Here is a 20,978-nt window from a genome sequence, read left to right as displayed (position 1 = left end):
TGAAGGCTCAGTGACGTCACATTCCCAGAATGCAGTCTGGTAAACAGACATGGAAGCACCTGGTGAAGACCTCCACAGAGGCTGAGCACCGCACTCGCTCTTTCTCGCCGTGTCCTGTCCCTTTCGCCCATTGCATCCAGTTGATTTCAATCGGCCTGGCGTTTGTTTACACTAACCGGCATCTGTAGGATTGGTAAGGGCAAACTTGCCGCGAGTCTGTGACGACTGCTTGTGACTTGTGCTGTACTGTCAGGCTGCTGGCAGCTTCCTCGCTAATGCTAGTCATGGCTGGCTGTAGGCTTTAGCTAGCAGGGCGACGTAGCCACCGAATGCTCTCTCATAGCATTTGGAGCAGCAACATTGAGCCGGACTGGATGCAACCTGCTTTCGCTCCACGGCTTCTGTCAGATATACACATTACGTTTTCCACTTGTACCAGCAGCAGTAATGAACGTGCCTTTTCGCACGTCAGTCTCACTTCACTCTCTTTCAAAATGACCAATGATCGTTGTTGATTTGGAGGTGGGAGCAAGGCTCCTCAAAACTTGTTCTGGCTTGGGACTGACGGCTAAAGTTACTTGACAATCACTGAAAGATACTTATTTTTCTCTTCTTTAGTTTTTTTTTTTTTTTTAACATTCACTTTAGTTTTTTACTTTTGCTTTCTTTATGCTTTGCATTGTAGTCGCGCTGCGTTTTCGAGTCGCAATGTAGTCCACGTTAGGCTTGTCCTGTTTACATTGTAAAGGAGCGACGAGAGAATACAGTAATGTACGTTGTTATTCATATTTACTCTCAATATATGTTGCCAGTATCTATCTATCTATCTATCTATCTAGCTATCTATCTATGATAAAAGTGAGTAAAAGTATCATAGTATCTGCTAGTGAAATTACAGCTCTAAAATGATCTTTTAAAAATACTGCTGAACACAATATATTTTTTTTGTAAACAAAATATACATCTGGACAACTAAAATGTTAGAATGGTTTTATAGAGGATTATCACTACTGCCTTCTCAACTCAACTCAAATGTATTTATAGAGCACTTTCATAGCTATTTGTTCATTTTTTTTTTAAATAGACTATTCAAAGAATAATTCTACCTACCTAACTAGACTCCCCTCAATGTGCATGTGTGTTTCTAGATTTCTTCTTCAGTGTGTGCGGCAGCCAGTGAGAACCCAAACTGATGTGGATCAGCTGACTGGGTTACAAATAAGTTACTTTTTTGCTTATTTGCCAAGGTAATATTTCACTTCTTTATGACCTATGTGCCATTCACATGAATTACAATTGCTAGGAATTGCTGCTTCATAATGAGCCTTATAAAGGCACTATCTGATGCAATTTTGTACCCGATAGACTCATACATTGTCATACGGCAACCATTATTTTCATCTAGTTCACACCAAGTTAGTGTAATTTACACAGTATATAACACTTGTCATTCAAACACACACACACAGATTTGACTTCATTATGATTATGTGCTTGACAGCTCAGTTTAAATGTGCAGCATACAGGGCCCAAAAAAAACAAGTCACACCATAGTGCCACACGACAGTGTTGGTTAACTAAGACGATTGATTATCTTTAATTAGACAATGATAGTAACACTAAATCACCGTGATGATGATCAGTATTGTTCGGGGGTACACTGTTGATCTGTGTTTACGTTTTGAAGCACATTAACTGTACTGCACGCAATGACTGACAGTTTCATTCAAAATTTTGCAAGTTGTTGTTGGCAACCTTTCCATTTCTACCCGCCCGTCATCGCACGAAGATCACATAACTCCTTATGCTTGCAGTCTTTATATCATCGATCTATTAGCCTACTACTGTGCTTACTGTGAGAACCCAGGCTTTTATTATTCCTAAACACAACACGAGAATGTGTGGAGCTTTATCATGTAACATATGCTGGTCTCAAGTATTAGTACCGACATATTGGTTTCAGTTGCAACAGCTCACAAAAAAAAAAAAAATCCCTTCCTAGAATCCCCACCGCAAGTGCGTTACCACTATTTTATCACGTCACATTAGTGAGAAAGATCACACATTTTTGAATACTTTCATTTCTGCAAATCTGTATACAGTATGACAGTACCTCATTGCTCGTATCCTGCAATACATTGTAAAGCAACAAGCAAAAGACGTATTCATTGGTTATTTATTTCAGAGCTCTTGTCACGGCCGTGTCAAAGAAGAAACTATAGAAAGGAAGCCTTTTCATCACCTTCTCACACGATAATTTGATTCCTTTGTTTTTCCTATTTCTGTGAGCATATATACAGTCCATTTATGGACACAGCTTTTTAACGGTCGAGAAATGAGTGAAAAGAGGTAATGAACCTGTGTTAATTCCACAGCTATTTCTAAAGTATAATTTTTGGTTGTACTATCCGAGAAGGATGTTTTTTTTTTTTTGAAAGGTGGTTGAAAAAAAGGAAGTGTTTCTTCAGAAGAGGAATCGTTGCCTGTAAGTCAACTTGAACTTGTAAGGTGCAGTCGTCACAAGCAGTCTCGGCGAACGGCCCCACACACATTTTCTCTCAGTACATCAGGGAGTAGAGTCAGTACATTACTCGGGATGACAAGTTGGAATACATATTTTTATTTTTTTTTTTCCAGAATGATGTATGTACTATATTTCCTCAGATAGTGGCCATCCTGCAAAGAGATGCCGCGTTGTAGTTAGTCCCCGGTTGCATCATGCCCTAGGGAAAAATGAATCGCTCCCTCAAATAGACTTCTCCGACAGGGAAAAGTGAACTGTAACTGACATCGCCTCGTTCAAGGCACTGTTTGAGAGTTTAACCTCTCCGCATCTGTCGACTAAATATATTCTAAACATGTGAAACAATGTATTTGTTCGGAATGCATCACTCTAATCTTCTCAGTGTCAGTAAACTTAAAGCAACTGACTGTCCCTTGAAATCAGGACGGTGCAAATGTTTTGAACATTACTCTGCCTATTCTTGTCAGGGAGGGTGAAAAGATCTGGCAGACTTGAAACCAGTGGTTCTTAATCTTGTTAGAGGTACTGAGCCCAACCACTTCATATGCACGTTCACCGAACCCTTCATTACTGAAAAATAATAATCGGATTCAAGAAGTGTTCCTTTAGTTTTGCCGGTGCGAGACTAGAGTTGCTCAACTTGGCATGACAAATCATGCAGATAGGATGCTGATTCCCATCACGTTCTGTGATGCATGTGAATCCATGTACTACATATTGGTCCGACCACTGTCTTTTTTTGCTCAACATAGTTAGCATGTATTAAAACATTCACCAAAAAAAAAAAAATCACACGGCATACTATCACGACAGTCACACGGTGACTACTGAGCAAACTAAATTTCCCGCAGCACTGACTGGACAACCAATGTCATGTGATCATCTGCAGCCAGTGATGGCCAAGCGGGCGTGCCATAACTAATTGACATGTTGAGTCGGGTGTGTCTTAACTTCCATGGCAGGAGCCTTTGTCGAACCCCTGAGATCGATTCACCGAACCCCTGGGGTTCAATCAAACCCAAGTTAAGAACCACTGCTTTAAACGTCTCATAGTGAAAGTGAAAGCACTTTCAGTCTGGTGAAACCTTCAGTCTCGTCGAACATCAACATGTCTACAAAATGTTATCTGTCCGTAGCATGGCAAACGTCTTGCACCTCCTTCTCATGGTTTATTTTCTTCAACGTGCATGTGTGAGCGGATATTCATACATCACTCTGCATGAGTCACCACCCTTTTAGAGCTTAAATCATCTGATCTGTAAGTTTTTTTTGATTTTTTTTTTTTTGTCTGCTACACTCACTCCAGTGGATAACTACCACCCATTACATTATAAACGATAAACGTGTTTGATTAGTACACTTTGACCGGAGTGGGCATTTTGCCTTTGTAAATGAATACTACACCACATGCATTTTACATTGCATGTACTTTTTATTGTTTAAAGGCCATTATCCTATCTTAATGTCCATTTTTTGTTACAGATAACAAAACAAGTGGTCCCATCTCAAATATTATGCATGTGAAGATTTGTTGGCATGAACTGATCATTTTGCAGTGGTCTCTACATTTTTAAAAATTAATTCATTTATTTTGCTCGAAGGTCAAAGGTGAGCTTGTGCACAGAAAAGCAATGATGTGGCTTTGGTGTCATGGCACTGGTGCAGGATCATCGCATTCATGAAGCGTCACTTTAGGTGACACCAGGGGTCACCAAGATGGTGCCCATAAGCACATAAGTAGCCCCTGGGTCTGGTCTAAAAATAGCTCCTCGGTGATGGGACATCGTCATTTCCAAGGAATGTCGTTGAAGTGATTGTTTGGAAATATCGAGGGAGATATTTATAGAAATAAAGTTTTGCCTATTGGTATGTGTTTCCTACCTTGTTAACGTGATTAGTATTTTCACATCGATGAATACAATCAATTTATATGAAAAACATCATTCAAAGTATTTTGAGCTAATTTTTTTTTTTTTTTTCAAAAGCGTTTATCAACCTGATAGTTTTTCCACATTAATCTTCCCAAGCAGGTCTCAGGTTCAAAAAGATTGACAAATGGTCGTCCCATCTCCTGGGGAATGGTAACATTTGCTGCGATGTCAGGGTGACTCCTCAAAATTCAAATGCAATTGTCAAGTTCTAGTTTTAATGCAAGAAACGAGAATAATTACAACAACAATACGAATGCTTCAATAGACAGGGAACAGAGTTAAAATTAAATCTCGACGATAGCTGTCTTATTTTTTGAACGCCTCCCGAGTGGCCACGCGCGTATTTTGGATTTGTTTATTTGGGGAAACGTGCGATGCGAGACGACGCGGTCGCGAGCCACGAGGAAAGTCCTCTCCTACGCCGAGCTGACTCTCGTGTCGTTACATTGTAGCGGAAAGAATGTCGGAAAGGGCCGAGGATGACGTCAGGGGGGAGCAGCGCCGAGCAGCCAGGCAGCAGCTGAAGCAGCAGCAGCAGCCGATCCAGCGGGGAGAAGGCTCCACAGCAATGGCGACTGTTGCGGAGCGGAGATCCTTACCGAGTCCAGAAATAATGGTGGGACAGCCTTGGAGCAACTGGGTCGACGCCGCCAAACTCCACGGAAACGACGGTGAGTCCGCTCGCGTCCCGAATGTGTGCGCCGAAGCGAGGTGGAGCGCCCCAGCGTCGCCGGCGCTGGTGTGCTTATTTGTGGCCGTTCGCATGCAGTTGTCGGCGGAAGATGAAGAAACCATAGTGGGGAGCAACGTGCAACTATTTATTTGCCTCTGTGTCGGCTCGCCCCGTTTTCTCAGGTGCTGAATTGGAGGAAAGTTTCAAAGACTTGGGGAAAAATCGCGAAGCCATGCGTTTGTGCAGAGAAGGTGAGTGAGTGTATGTGTGTATGTCTTGTTTTTTTTCTGTCCAGGGCCAAATGTGTACAGTACAGTATTTTGGTTCTGGGGGTTTGGACATACACACGCAAGCCTATTAAAACCCTTCGTTCAAAAGGCCCTCTACAGCAGATCAAATGACCGGACAAGACTTTTATTTATGAAACGTCTGTTATTTATGTGGTAGTTGACATCTGTCCTGAAAATAACTTCTAGAATAACTTCGACTGGCTGTCATTGAGTATTGCCCTAAAATGTATTAATAACAACACCCTAGAGTTGTCTTGTTCATGTAAACATGCGTGACAGACTGCAGCATTATTGCTCTAACTCCATGTCACCTCATCTTTCACCTGAAATTAAAACATGGGAAAAGTGATTGATTAGACCTGCAATATCGTTTACCCAGTGGAAATATACAAATTTGCTTTTGTTTTGGGATATAATAATCTTTTGATAAGTGACCATCACACTCTAAGAACACACAATATCTTCTACATTTATATTTTATTCCGAATATTCAGGGATAAAAATGTACAAAAGGATCAGATTGAGATGAGAATGTTATTTGATGTTCAGACCGATGATAACATATTTTCTTTGACATTGTATGACTACATCAGAGCATTCTTACGAGACGGATTGCCACGATCATTTCAGAAATGTGGGTGGCGGCAAATCGTTCATAAGGAACTCACCTTTAATGAGCAAATAGTAACTTACTCACATTTAGTGTCCAAAGAACTAAGTAGCCAAGCAGTCAACATCTGGTTGAGGTAAAACACAATGACAGTTAAAGCAAAGGTAACCAGATAGATAAATGTCTAAAAGCAACACTCAACACCAAAAAATCACGACATCATCGTTGTCTATTGGCGACCTAGTGGTTAGCGCGTCGACCTTACAGTGCAGACAGAGGTACCGGGTTCAATTCCAGCTCCCGGCCTGCCTGCGTGGAGTTTGCGTGCAAACAAAACATGCATGGCAGGCTGATTGAACACTCTAAATTGTCCCTCGGTGTGAGTGTGGATGGTTTTTCGTCTCTGTGTGCCCTGCGATTGGCTGACAACCAGTTCAGGGTGTCCCCCGCGTCCTGCCCGGAGACTGCTGGGATAGGCTCTAGCACCCCCCCCCCCCCCCCCCCCCCCGCGACCCTTGTGAGGATAAGCGGATCGGAAAATGGACGGAAGGATCGTTGTCTATTAAAAAGGAAATTTTTGTGATTTTTAAATGGTATTTTCCATACTTGCTTTTATCTATCTGCCTCAATAACAATTAACATAGAAATATAGTGCGAACAAGAAAATATGAACATTATGTCAGACCCTAAACTTACTACACATCTCAAGGCAGCTTTATGATTTCTGGATATGAAATGGTTGCAAAGCAAAAGTTATTTTTGTATTAGTCTGAAAAGTTGAAAAACAATATGCAAAGTAGTGAGCACAAATTTAGCGCAGAAGCTGAGGTCTGGGTTTGTTCCTAACATTCAAATACTCATGATAGCAAACAAGCTAACATGCTGTAGTTAACAATTGTGTGTTAGCGTAGTCTTGGCCTCAGGGCCCTGTTTCACTGTGTTTTACCCCTAAGCGGCGAGTGGGGAAAAAAAGCAAGCCACAACAGACTTTATGACCACATATAATGTAATAAAATGCTCATAACTTTTGATCCGCAGGCTCTTTGGGCGATATTAAGGACAGCTAATTACCGATTAAGTCCACATTATCCTTTAACGTTTAGATTCCGTCTTAATTCATCATAAACACGTAACAGTTTCACACACTTCATATTGCTTGTCTGGGGGGGCGGGAAATCTGTGCTTTTGTTTGTTTTGTTTTTTTTTGTTTCTTGTCGACTTTTTGGCACCATTAAAAAAAAAAAAGATTGACATACATCTGTCCATTGCATCTGCTGTCTGTGGGATTGGCCCTGTTTACCAGACACCTAATTGAAATTTTGCACCGATTGAAACCAGTAGGCTATGCTGATTAGGGTGATAGCTCATCGTGTCCCTCGATCATTGGTAATTTAACAGTGAAAAGTCATGTTTCAATGAGAACTGTGAGTGCCGAGTTTTAATGAGGCTGAACAATGAAAATGAAAGTTGCCGTCCCGACTATTGCCTTTCAGTTCAGTTCAATTGCCACGATCACGCTTTAACAGTTGTAGTTTGTGTTTGTGCCTTTCAGATTCTCACTTATCTAATGTATTATGTGGTCATGACGACTTTTTGTCTCTGTTCAAGGACAATCTTGGCCAGCACATTTATGACTTGAACTTGTTTTGTTCTGCTACAGCATTGTTATTTAGACTCTTTGCTGATCAAAATTAAGTTGAATCATTCTCGTTTTTCCAAGCTGCGAACCTTATCGTGTTCTGCCCGTCCTGCTCCGCAGTCTTGCCCGCAGCTCATGAAGGATCGCTGCGATGTGCATACGTGTCATAAATCGGAAGCAAGCGCTTACAAGGATAAAAGTTGCACATCTTTTCTTTCTCTGTCTTCGATGAGCGAGTGCCAGAATGGTACAGATGTACGGTCGCTCAGGTCATCTCATTTCGGTGAATGCTGATGATGTCATCAGCCCGTGTCAAGTACAAGTTTGTTTCGTCTCGTTTGTGAAATAAATGGTTAATTGCCGGGCTCTTTGTCATGGCACTTATCTGGTGTTGTCCTTTTATAAGTCAACAATGTGGCCAGAGCAGAAGACAGTTGCACAATTCAAGTAGTAGCACACCGACAAGCGTTACTGTGTTTAATACTGTACTCTACGTTACATTCCGCACACAACTGAGAAGAGGGCGCTTCAACGAAATCTAGGAAGGATTTTTATTGCCTCTGCCTGTCCTATAGAGCTCGTGAGAGAGGCCACTCGAAATCCACGATTGGTGCATCTCTCGCCGCGCAGCTGTGAAAACACGTGTGTATCATATGGCGGGATCCTTTAGAGACTGTCTTTGGGTTGATCAATTCTCGCTGTGTGTCTCGATCGAATTATATTTGTGTGTGAAGGTTTTACAAGTGGCTCTCCCACTCTCTGCCATGACTCATGCCAGATTCCTACTGTGGTATAACCACTGCCATGCTATAGAACAGCTGATTTACACGCAGACGGTGGTTTATTTTTTTATTTTATTTATTTATTTTCCCCACTCCCAAATGCACAGCAAATAATGACTTTGTATATTACATATAGAGTGTTGGTGTCGCAAAGCAGTGTCACTTAGAGGTGGAGATTCATCCAGTGTTTGCCGCTCGGAGGCAGCCACCTCGATCATTCATCACCGCTGTGGATGAGGATCCCCAAATGAACTGGACTCTCATTCTCTCCCGATGTTTTGCTGCTCACGATCTCTCTTTACTCTTCCTTGAGTGCAGGTCCTGTGCTCGCGATCTCCTTGTCTTGCCGAGGACTGCTTCTGCTCTGTTTCAGTCTTCATCTAGCGCCTTTACTCTTCCTTGAGTGCAGGTCCTGTGCTCGCGCTCTCCTTGCCGAGGACTGCTTCTGCTCTGTTTCAGTCTCCATCTAGCGAGTTCGTTTTTGTTTTTTTTTGTTTTTTTTTTTGTGGCTCTGCTCCTCACCTCCGTTCTCTTTGCTTTCCTTGAGGACTTCCTTTCTCTCTGCATCCTTGTTTCACTCGGTGTGATTTAAGGAGACATGTACAGAGTTCATTTGACCGTAAGCCTTTTCAAGCTAGCTAGCTAGCTAGCTATTTGTTTGTTTATTTATTTAAATAGAACAGTCGTTATGTACGTTGTCGATGAGACGTGCAAGCAGATCTAGAAGGGATGCTTCTAAGTGCACTCTAAGTGAGCATCTCTCGCTGTTTTGGAAAACACTTCTATTTGACCTTCCCGTTGATTTCCTGAAGAAAAAAAAAATATTGAATGAATGCGCACATTGTTTTATTGGAATGTCATAATAGAGAGTGAATAATTATCCACCAAATATTGTCACAGAAATGCTGGCTCAAAATTGTTTCTGTTGCGAAAGCAAATCACAATTGGGCTGACTGTTTATTTGACAAGTACTTTTCTAGCCTCCCTATCTTTGCTTTGAACAGAAAGGAGTTAAATTAGTGAATAAGCTGCTGGGGCCAGACGGACTCGCAGGCCCGTGACTTACGAACAAACCAGTGAACGGGCCCCTTTCGCGTGGCATTTATTGCCTATTCGCGGAAGCCAGACTTTCAGTCGCACACGCCAGCAGCATGATTTTCTATTCACCCTCTATATATGTCATTTAGACGCCTTTTGTCAGAGTTGTAAAGTCATTGGCTTTTTTTTTTTCTGGGGCCACTCGAGCCACAACAAAAGTCTCTTGGTGAAGGGGACATTGAGCTACCAGTAAGTGTTTTCACGCGATTCACACGCTCAAAGTAGGCTCAGGTGTGTCAATTCAGCCACAAATGAATGCCACTCAGCACCCTGAGAGGCAGCCCACCACAGAGGCCTTGTTACATGGCCATTGAGTAATGGTCCTTATCCCTTCCGGGCCCCCGTCGACGAGGTTTCGAGGGCCCTTGACAGCCTTCGAGCAGTACAAATTGGAGTGAGGCTCGGCTCTTGCGTTCTCTCCCTTTGCTTAACTCATCATACCCTCCCCCCCTCCCGTCCCTGACAAGCAATCTCTTCATTAACCTCCGCAAATTAGGAGGTTTTTGGTTTCTCTGTGCTTGTGAGGTATGAACCAGCGATTTTATAATCAGGATTCACTTCTTTTGCTTGTCTTCGAAAAACACTACATTGTCTTCAAACGTCGCATCCAACAGAATTCAGGTGCAACGCGCTCAGTCATAAAAAAAAAAAAAAAAAAAAAAAAAAAGTTGACTCAATGGAAATTTGATTTGACAGCAGGTAACCTTTGGATCACTACTTTGGCCTCTCCTTATCAGCATGTACTTCAGGATGAATGAAGCCAAGTGTTAGATAGCCGTCCCTATTTTTATTTGCAGGGTTTACTCGTCAGTTTGCCTTGAATATAATTTTTGTTTTTTCCGGTCTGTATGTGCATGAACATAGTTGCGGTATTTCCCGATACACGTATTCGCGTGTGATTATACAGGCAACAAATGGAACGTTATGCACTGCTAATCAATCCTTCCCCTTCTATTTTGTGTCTTTGTATGTTTGATCTGTGAGCGCGGATGTTAAGCGCTTGCTTCTTGACAACTTGTACCCTGACAGTGACATTTCCCCTGTGCGTAGATATGCCGATATTTGGCCAGTATCCTGCGCAAGACGACTTCTACCTGGTGATGTGCAGCCACTGTAGTCAAGTAATCAAGCCCCAAGCCTTCCAAGCACATTACGGTAAGCTTTGCCGACAAATATTCTGTCAACAGCAACACTTTTTTATCCCCCCTTTATCCCGACACATTCTTCAGGTAGACACTTTGGGCGGTTTTTCACATCCGGCAGTGATGTTTTATTCAAAAGGAATGCGAGACAGCGACAATAAATTTGGCAAGAATGAAATAGTCAGCTTTTGCGTGCCGCTGCCGCCAGAGCATCGCTGGTGGGGACGTTTCTCACAGCGGTACGGTTTGTGGTGTCTCCCCCCCCCACCCCCGCTTTCCTCACACCATGTCCCCAACCACTTTGCCTCCTTAACGCAGAAACCTGAGAGCAGGCACCACCAACTTTGATTTATTTACTTAACGCTCTGTCGCGTGTGCGTGCGTACGTGCCTGCATGTGTATCCAAATCCCTTGTTAATATTTGATACGGTTCTCGCTTCAACACCGCTCCATTTTTTCCAAGTTTGTTATTCTATAACTGGTGTATGTTTCAAGCGCTTTGTCTGTTTGAGAGTTATCAATGATGATTATCGATGATCTAGAAGTGTTAGATACTTGTGATGGGTTGAGCACTAAAAAAAAAAAAAAAACGTGTGTAGGATACTACGGAGACATTGTAGGACATTTTATGAAGTCGTTTGAAGTGAGAGGACAAACAAGCCGGCGAACGGTGGTGGTTTTCCTCGAATCTTGGTAAAACCTTGGCTGGCACCGCGTCGTGGAGAGGGCCTCAATATTTTGGGTGTTTGGGCTTCTTGATTGCAGCCGAGCAAGAAGTCACTTGGGTTGCGCAAGCACCAAGCAAGCTCGGGTTTCCATGGCATTGCAAGAACACTTTGCATGTTCTTGAACCCCGATTCCAAGCGAATGCCCCATTATTTAGTTCTTTACTTTGCTACCGACTTATACACGTGTTTGACAGACTGGCAATTTTATGACAGAAATATTGCATTTCTTTTTGCTGTTCCAAAACTAAGGATTCCCCCAGTTAGCACTGAGCCAATAACATTTTGACGTTGGTGAAAAAGGACGACCGGTACTCCTGTTTCTAGGAGTGGGGGCAGCAGGGGTTGTCTTTGACTTTTGCTGGTGTTAAGTTTTTCTATCAATATTTGCGATTGTGTTTGGAGAGTGTGTGTGGTGGGGGTGGGGGGGGGCGTTCCCTGGGAAGTTCGTGCGCTGTGACTGGGCTCGAAGAAGGCGACAGAGAGAATGGGTTGGGGGCAGGGGGAGTGATGGAGAGCAGGAGCGGAAGAAAGCCATTATTCTGCCCTTGCAAAGTAGGTGGGTAGCTTTGCTCTGGATGTGACACTTGTTCTTGATATTGTGATGTTTTTTTTTTTTCCTTATTTCTTAGCGAAACCACGATATGGCCATGATGTTTGCATACAAGTTTCATGTTGCTGCTTTGTGGCGCGGGTCTCCGGATAGTTTTTCTTACAATGAGCCATACAAAAAGGGCTTGTTTGTTGTGTCTTAAGGGACGAGATTGCTGTCTGTTTCTACCACACATCATGGCTTTAAGGGTTTTTATTTGTTCAATGTGCCGACTCAAATGGGGTGGGGGGGGGGGCTTTTCCAAACTGTTCCCCAAAAGTTGGAAGTTTTGAGTCAAAGAATCCAGATTGACAGAGAGCAGAGAAAAAGTGCTTGCAACAAGCCTCGTGCCGGATTTTCATCACTCGCTCGTGTTTATGAGTCGGACACACAAATGTTATTTCGCCAAAAACCGAGGTTAAAGGTCATATTACAGTTTAAATCACCAGCAGCCAGCCTTGACCGTTGCATTTGAATGCGTGTCCATGTGCATTCATTCCGATTCCCAGCTATTATATCGATTGAGCACGGCGTACACGTACTCGGGCCTGATTTTTGCAACCTGCCTTTTAGGCATGCACAATAGAGACGCAAAATCAGCCTGGGCCATTTGATAAATCGCAATGTGCTTGCCTAATTCGTCAATTTACATACACCTCCCACAATGTGCAAAAAGAAGCGCGTAGCATTTTGGGCGCATTTGGCCACTGCCATCCTGGGTTTGTATCCACTGAGTAGATCAGCTCCCGCGTCTCGTCTTGTGCACCAAACAAAGTTGTGCTCTTTTTTGCAGGCACAAATTTTTGATAAATCATAGTTTGCCGTGTGAGTTTAACCCTTGCAGGGACAGCCGTTACTACAGCGGACAGCTTATCATGTTATCAGGTTACAGGGTGCATGAAAGGGTTCATATCCAGTCCAGGCACATGCACCGATTTAGTCATTAATTGACTCTGCATTTTTCATTTCATTTTCTTGTGACTACATTGGAACTTTTTTTTTTTTTTTTTGCGCTATTCTGTGCTGTGATGCTGGTCAACCGGTTTGTTTGGATTTGGACAATCTAATCTTCCTACGGAAAATAATATAGAGGGAAAACAATCTGTTCCACATTTAGACTTTAGCCATAAAAAGACACGACTGCACAGCCCGTTTCTAAGTTACATTTGAACCTTTTTAACTCCCCTGTAAGTGTAAAAATAAAAATGAAGACATTTTCAATCTCAAAATGTAAAGAGAAGCGTTAACAAATGAAAAAGGCCCAAAGCTTGGGTGACATTTTTGCAGATGCACATCTCAGCGTCGCGAAGGATTGCGCTGGCAAACAATTATTTTAGTATCATATATGAGACGACAATGAGTCTTTTTAAAATGATTTTCAACAGTAGGTTCTAATTTTTTTCTCTCTCTCTCTGTCTCTCTCTTTCTGAGTTCTGCCATTGACGAGTTGGTAATATCCTCACTATTTTCGCTCTCTTTGGCAGTGCCTTTCATCATGTTGTTCTGAGAAGCTCAGGCATGAAAATGAAGCTCTTGACCTATCGGTTGTTTGTATTTTAAGGCTGAGTTTGCATGGATCACAAATGCGGCTTCGTATTGTCAGTGCGGGCTTTTTTTTTTTTTTTTTTTTTTTTTTTTATGTCTGATAACGGTCTGCCTTTCTCCTTGGCTGCGGAAAGATGAGCGTTCAATCAAAGCCGTAGATCATCGTCATGCGTCAGGACAAATCTGCGACACCGCGCACCCGTTAGTGCTCATTATTTCTTGATTTATTCATACTGAAATCACGCGGAGTTGCGAAAGGATGTTTCATTCGTGTCTTTCCTGTATTTCGAAGCTCTGCTCTCTGTATTCTCTTCCAAGTCCCCCCCCCTTTTTTTTGTGGGGGGGGGGGGTTACATTTTTTGTGTTTATCGCCATCCACTCTTTTTATTTTTTTATTTTAGATGGCTTGCGCTCACGAGGGTCATGGGTAATTCCCGCCATTCCGGCTGACTTTGGGAGAGGGTTGTTGTACGCCGGTCACGGGACAGCTACAAACAAGCAACCGTTCATTCTTACGTTGACCCTTTTTGACAATTTAGTCTTCAATCAACCAGAACTGCATTGCCGAAGTTCTCAAAAGGTTACGATGAAAATGGATTGTTTACCAGACTGCTTTGTGCTGTTTCTCCAGAGAGAAGACATAATTCTGCCGTCAAGTCGGCATCCACCTCGCCCTTCACTTTGTCGGGAAGGAACAGGAACAGTGCTAGCAGTGGTCTCGGACCTGGACTTGCCTCAGGGTCTCTCGCTGGAGTGACAAGCGGAGGGATTGTTAGCCGAACCGCTACCGCTGGATCTAACTTCTCTTCCTCCGCAACGTCGTCCTCCTCCTCCTCCTCTTCCTCCGCCAATCCCAAACTACTCAAACCAGCCAAAGACAAGGTGTCGGGCATCCAGCGAAGACCTCCTTTTGCCCCGTTCAGGATGCTGCAGCCGGACAAGATGTAAGTTTGAGAAACACCGGTTGGGGTGCGGTGCGAAGGTTGCGCAATATCATCTTGGTAATATCTGTACTTGACATGCTGTACATCGCTGATAAGAAATAAGTGTATTAAGTGACCTTAAGATGCAAACATCATTTTAAAAAACAAAAAGCTTAAGTTGAATTTACTCCTCTCCCATGCGGGGGGAGAAGTAATCGAGATGAAATATATTACGTGACATGAAATCATTAGTTTCATTTTAAGCTTGTTACTTCTGTGCGGGAGCAGTCCAATGCAATTTCTACTTCCTGTCTACCTAACACGATGTTCTGCTATGATTATTCCTCTTGTCTCGGCCTTCTTTTCAGCTTGTCATAACTGTGTTGTCGTGGGCATGTCCCATGGAACACCACCCTCATGTTTATGAATAACGAATCATGAAATGTGTTTTTTGTCCTTGCAGCTCCACCCACATGTGCACATTTGTCTCGTATCATGCGTTTCTCACCGGCTCGATGTTTCTAACGCTCAGCTTCCTCCTTGCGGCCCTCTTCATTTCTGTCACCTTCTCTTCCAGCCTCACCCCGGCTGTCAAGGTGGAGAAGATGCACCTGAATCCGGACTCGTCAGCTAAGCTGGTGCAGGTCCCCTCTGCTCCCGCCACCACCTCATCCTCCTCCTCCTCTACATCCTCCTCTAGCACCACTGTGAGCTCCACCACTACCACCATCACCACCTCCTCATCCTCAGCCCTTAAACCAGGCCTTAACTGTCCCTCCATACCAAAGCCTCCCTTACTGGCCCCGGGTCAGATCCCCAACGGCAAAGGCCACCTGTCAATTCTCTCGGACAAGAAGCAGGACGGCAGCAACAGCAGCAGTGCCAGTAGCAGGCGCCACCTGAACAAGAAAGTGACAGGTCAGCTGGGAGAAGGGATACACTCACCATCATTTTTCCTTCCACTCTCTTCATCACTTATTGTTTTCACTCCTCCTTCTCCCCCTTCAGAGCGTGAGTTCAATCCAGACATTCACTGTGGCGTTGTGGATGTGACAGCTCGGAAAACCTGCACAAGATCCCTAACATGCAAGGTGACTGCTTTCACTTGATTGTGCCGTTTGCTTGGTGTGTCATTTCAGATCCGTTTGTTAATATTCACGTGATCACTGGGAGGTCCTGCCTTGGACAAAAACAAACATTTTTAAAGAACGATGCAGTCGTCCGGTAGTTTTGACAAATACCTCATATCTGCAGTCATTCAGAAAAGTCTTTATACCCCAGTTTGTATTCTCGATTTTGGTGGTATTGAAAAAATGACGTCCAATGCCAAAATGGAAATATTACAATTAAGCAGATGACTCCGCCTGTTTTCAGCCACCTCACGAGCCCGATATTTTCCCCAGCGCCGCCCCTGTTGTCGACTGAAATTGATGTCAAGGCGTCAGTCTCACATTGTGAATGTCACACCTGGCTCCGGTCACATGACGTTTGTTGCAACGTGAGCCGAAGGGCACTTGGATGTCAAATTCAGTCAACAGCAGAGGGCGATGGCCGAAAACGTGCCGACTAAGCTACTTATTCCGTATTCCAAGAACACAATATTCACGCGCCGGCTAGCCTAACCGCGTAAATACTCAAAACTAAACATGGTTATTTTCTCAAACAAGATATCTACCCTTTGTTTTGCCACATCAGACACATTCCTTGAGCCAGCGGCGGGCAGTGCCAGGGCGGAGGAAGCGCTTTGACACATTGCTGGCAGAGCACAAGAACAGAACAAAGGAGCGGGAGAGAGAGCTCCACCAAACCCATTCCCAACAGCCTCCCCCTCTCAGGGACCCGCACCCCTCCCTCCATCTTCCCACTTCTTACGATGTCCATCCGGTGGCTCATGGCAACGGCCCCGCCCCAGAGGCCACCAAGATTCTGCCATCCAACAAACCCAAATTTGTCATCCCTGGTCTTCCACGGTCAGTGATGCTATGATGTTGTTGACTTATTTTGTTTATTTTGATTCGGTGACACCAAACAGATGAGCGTCAACCCCAAATAAGACGACGTTCGTTGGAAACTGAACGGTTCTTTTTGTGACAAGATGAGAATCGCTCGGGTGCTCTCTGTCCAACAGATTAAACAACATACACGGGCCTGGTACCCCAGCGGACCCTGCAATAGTCCACGAGTCACCGCACCATCCCCAAAGTACTCCGGATGGGCTTTCTCGAGCCTCCAGTGATGAGGGCGAGAATGAGGAGCGTGAGGAGAACGCTGAGAAAATGCACTGTCACTATTCAGGTTATCACCCTCGACCGGTAGCTGTAAGTGGGTTTTTTTTTTTCTTTCCATTTCTTCAATGCATCATTTTCAACTGAGCAAATCTTGGCCACTGTTTGTACCGACAATTAATTACAACTCTGTTTTCAGTACTGTAATTTTGGAAGTCGACTGTTTGGGAGAGGCTGTTACTCCTTTGACAGGCGATGGGACAGAATGCGATACGTCCTCTCTGCAATGATGGACAAGCACGTCAACTCTCAGATGTGGAAGTAAGTATGAAACTTGTATGAATCGAGTTCACCTGCAAATCCTACAAAATGCCTTTCAGTAAATGAATGGATCGATTGGCTCATCGTGGTCACGTGATCACAACAAGCTTGTACGCAGTCTGTGATGGGCGGTCTGTGGGAGAAAAGAAATGCTTGATAGTTCACAATCCATTGTCGGTCTGCACATGGCCTTGACTCGGTCCGGACCACAGTCTCCCCCATTTGAAGAGACCCGATTTAGCGGCTGTGTATCTGAAACTCTCATTTTTGCTCACAGCACTCCTTAGTCAAGCTACCGCTGCAATAACAGACATAACTTGATTTCCGGAGCAACTTTCAAAACCACCTTACAAGGTACTTTGTGGTTTCTCTGTTTTAGGAAAATCCCCTTGGCCTTGGAGAACAGCGCTTCCTTTGCACCTCCCCATAGGACAAGCACAAACTCCCCCAGTAGCACCCCGTCTTCAGGCTTCCTGTGCCCCCCTGCCACCATGCCCCAGACGCCCTACAGCCAATCCTTTGAAGGCAAGCCCGTGCTCTCCTATGGGACCACCTTAAACGCCCGCAGCTCTCCGCAGGGAGGGCCTGAGCACCCGGCCTACGGCACCACACAGGCCCGACAAGTGTCTTCGTCGCCGCAGATGCCTTCAGCCCACTTGTCTTCATCCACCTCCCCTTTAGCTCCTTCACTCGCCTCAGGCCGGGCGCTTAAGTCCCGTCCCTCCAGCAGCAGCAGCAGCAGCACGACCAAGTCATTGTCCGTCAGGCCCAAGGAGATCTCCGCTGGCTCCTCCACACCCGTCACCCCCACCTCAGTCGGCGTGGCCAGTAACAGTAGCAGCACCAGCTTCAGCTCGGGAAAGAAGAGGAAGAACAGCTCTATCCTCTCATCGTCCCATAGCTCCTCAGAACCCGCTAATGCTAACTATACTCCCTCGTCCTCTTTGAAGAAAAACTGTGCAAACGTCGGCAGCTCAGGGAGCACCTACCACCACCACGGCTCACTCGGTTCCTCGTCCTCATCCTCTTCGCTATCTTCCTCCCACAGCGGCGTCCACAGCGTGGGCCTCAACTGTGGCCCCAGCGTGCGCACGAACTCTCTCAGCCTCAAGGCCGAGCTTTCCGCGGGCTCGGTAGGCGGCTCCTCGGGCCCGCCGGCGCGAGGCCCCCCCTCGGGCAGCCCCGCCGAGTCCATCAAGCGTATGAGTGTGGTGATGAACAGCAGTGACTCCACCCTCTCCCTGGGGCCTTTCGTCCACCACCAGTCCTCCGCCGACCACCACACCGGCTTCGGCCACCACTCCTCAGACGGGCGCCTGGAAGGCAAGAAGCGCAAAAGCTCCCCTGCCTCCGGCGGCATAAATAGCGGCGCCGGGGGAGGTGGACTCGGGCCAGGTGGGGGTCCTGGACCCGGTCGACCCAAGGTGCCCAAGTCGCCTGCCATCAACAATATCCACGGCAAGCACGGGCGGAACATTCCAGGGACGCCGGGGCTACCGAACAACTCTCATTTACATCAGGTGGGTTGTCGACCAGTCGGGCTCAGAAACGAAGCATGCGCAAAAGTGTTTTGGTAACATCAAAGGTATTATTTCATACGTACCCTTTTACATAATAATACGTACCCTTTTACATAGGGACGCTTTTTCCAATTTTTTTTGCTTCACTCAATTCTTAACAGGTGTTTCCTGGCTCAGTTAGAATTGGTATTTAAACGGTCGTCTTGGCCACGCTATTCACATTTTGACAACATAAGACCAAGTTGACGTCTTAACAAAGGATGAACAGCAGCTCACTATTGCGAGGCCGCTCGGCTTCGAGCTGTTTCCCAACCAGGGTTAGAGATACGCGGGCACGAAGCGGGGGCTACGTGGAAATATTTTCAGTCATTTCGTAAGCCTGTTAGCAAAATGGTAAACATCCGGTGGGCTCCCGCTTGTTTCCCCGGGGAGACATTAACCTGCCGCACAGCTCAAGTGGCTCATTCAACCGCAGATGACTGCTAAAAAGCTGCGATAGTTGATTTGACGATTATTCTTGTGATTTTTGTTTTCCAGATATTTAAAATCAATGCCTATTTAAAGGGTACTTTTTCAAGATTTTTTTTTGGGGGGTGGGTCAGAGTTATACATTTTAGAAACAGCATCATTTGTCATTTTCCGGGCAGCATTGTTTATTTTTATGTTTAACAGGAGTTAACAGAAAAAAAAAGAAGACAAAGCCTGAGGATGAAATTAAAATTAAGGGGACAACATTAAATGACTGATTTAATAGTCAGTTGTGTTATGTTCTACTTGAGGAGAATTATCAGCATGTGTGAGTTGGGCTACTCGTGGTATGACCAAAAGGTTCAGGGAACACAAGACGAAAGCATTTCGGAAATCAAAACAGGTGAATTTCGCCTTTGGGGTTCTTGTGAGAGAGCATCAAGTTGTGTCGAAAGTCGTGAAACACTGAGAAGTTGGACCTGTGCAGTCAAAACGTTCGACAAGATTCATTCAAAATCATCTGGAAAGTTTCGAGTGTAGCATTGGTTCATCCAATAATCTTCACCCAAAAGCCGATTAGCCCTCATTTTTTTGTGAGTATGCGTCTCGCTCAGAAGGAGTCGAATGATATTTCAGCCGGGTCAAAAGATGCGCTGACACCTTTTCTCCCCCCATGCAGCCAAAGGCCCGTCCCTGACAGTGGTGTCAGCCCGCCGAGTGTGTGGATGCGGCCCGATGACGGGGAATCGTCCGGAGCACCCCGCTCTGGACTGTAAGAGGCCTTCTCAAACGAAAACCCACAATACTCTCAGTTTCCCGCAATCCTCAGGTTGGAGATGATCTGGACTGCCCGGTCAAGTCAAAATGTCCGTACTCTTTCTCCCAAAGCCATGTCTGTCGGAGGGGGCGGTGGGGACAAGGGGTGCTCGGTGGGGACACGTCCACTTTGCGGACCTCCGCTCGCGTGGCCTTGTCCCGGTATTCCGAACGGTCTTCCAGAGACGCTCCCAGCGCGGGAGGAAGGAGAGACGACAGCCATGAGTCTCCAGGGTGCACTTTGGTTCCGGTTAAGGGCTGCTCTGAGCTCTGCGGCCGCGAGCTGTCATAACGCTGAGCAAGTGGGGAGACGACTAGCCGATCTCTTCCTTGTGCGTGCGTGTTTGAGCCTTTTGAGCATTTATTCAATGTCCTACTAATGCGTTGAACTGTCCCATGTCCTCATACGCTTTTTGTCCTCACTGGTGAGACAATTCAGCACAGGAGCAGAACGACTGCCGTCTCTGCCTGGACATTTCTGCACGCGTGTCGAACAAAATATTCTAGTAGTGAGGCAAAACTGCACTCGTTGACATCCGCGCACCACTACTACTGCCACTAGAGAAGCGTGAGTAGTTAATGATTCGAATTTTGTCATGTCCCTAGTGCCGTATTTTCCACACTAAAAGGCGCACTGGATGATGAGGCGCACCTTCAATGAATGGCCTGTTTTGTCATTTTTTTCATGTATTGGACACACCGTATTATAAGACGCAATCTACAATGCATCCACTAGATATAGCTACGCTCAAGGAAATGCCAACAGAACACTAGACTACACTACACCCTGATCTATATAGCGACGATCAGATGTCAGTATAATGTATTTAATAAAGCAGCGACACAGTTCACTTAACCAACTGCAAGTTATAACATGACTCGTTAACGATTAACTCTCGTCGCTTCTACTCGTCAACCTCTCGCACTTTTCGTAGAACTAGTGCGCGGATGTCAGTGCAGTTTTTGCATCTTGACAAACAGGCAGGTGACAAGAGAACCGAATCACGGCGGTCGACACACTTTTCCCGCATTTTGTAATTCGATACAAGAAAACCTTTGGCGATGATTCTTTGAACCGATTTCGAATCTGAAAACGTCAGAGCTGGAAATGACAACGCACGGTCAAATCCGTAGTGCGCCAGCTTTCGGGAACG

General features: G+C 45.1%; 1 protein-coding gene across 2 annotated transcripts; it reads left to right on the top strand.

Moving 5' to 3' along the window:
* The first annotated feature begins 6 nt into the window (after window positions 1–6).
* Window positions 7–20,295, top strand: atxn7 (ataxin 7). 2 transcript variants are annotated; one of them, XM_019881322.1, is made up of 14 exons: window positions 7–193; window positions 1,149–1,247; window positions 4,908–5,126; window positions 5,311–5,379; window positions 10,598–10,702; window positions 14,183–14,495; window positions 15,052–15,181; window positions 15,263–15,392; window positions 15,483–15,565; window positions 16,170–16,444; window positions 16,603–16,792; window positions 16,899–17,020; window positions 17,400–18,540; window positions 19,688–20,295. In XM_019881322.1, the coding sequence occupies exons 3-14, from the start codon at window positions 4,916–4,918 to the stop codon at window positions 19,703–19,705; spliced, it is 2,787 nt and encodes a 928-aa protein (XP_019736881.1). In that variant the 5' UTR covers window positions 7–193; window positions 1,149–1,247; window positions 4,908–4,915; the 3' UTR covers window positions 19,706–20,295. The 2 variants fall into 2 exon arrangements, with proteins under 2 accessions (XP_019736881.1, XP_019736880.1); XM_019881321.1 differs by having other exon boundaries at window positions 15,052–15,392.
* The last annotated feature ends 683 nt before the right edge of the window (window positions 20,296–20,978 follow it).

The sequence above is a fragment of the Hippocampus comes genome, unplaced genomic scaffold, assembly GCF_001891065.2.
Source record: "Hippocampus comes isolate QL1 unplaced genomic scaffold, H_comes_QL1_v1.1 scaffold68, whole genome shotgun sequence".
In the NCBI taxonomy this organism is placed as follows: domain Eukaryota; kingdom Metazoa; phylum Chordata; class Actinopteri; order Syngnathiformes; family Syngnathidae; genus Hippocampus; species Hippocampus comes.
The sequence above is the reverse complement of the archived record's forward strand: the minus strand, read 5'-3'. Positions and strand labels throughout refer to the sequence as shown.

Bases quoted from the DNA above. Each gene is read 5' to 3' on its own strand.
- atxn7 (XM_019881321.1), top strand. From the start codon at position 4,916: ATGTCGGAAAGGGCCGAGGATGACGTCAGGGGGGAGCAGCGCCGAGCA. The intron at 15,393-15,482 runs GTCAGCTGGGAG...CTCCCCCTTCAG, and splicing joins CCTGAACAAGAAAGTGACAG to AGCGTGAGTTCAATCCAGAC. The intron at 17,021-17,399 runs GTAAGTATGAAA...TCTCTGTTTTAG, and splicing joins GTCAACTCTCAGATGTGGAA to GAAAATCCCCTTGGCCTTGG.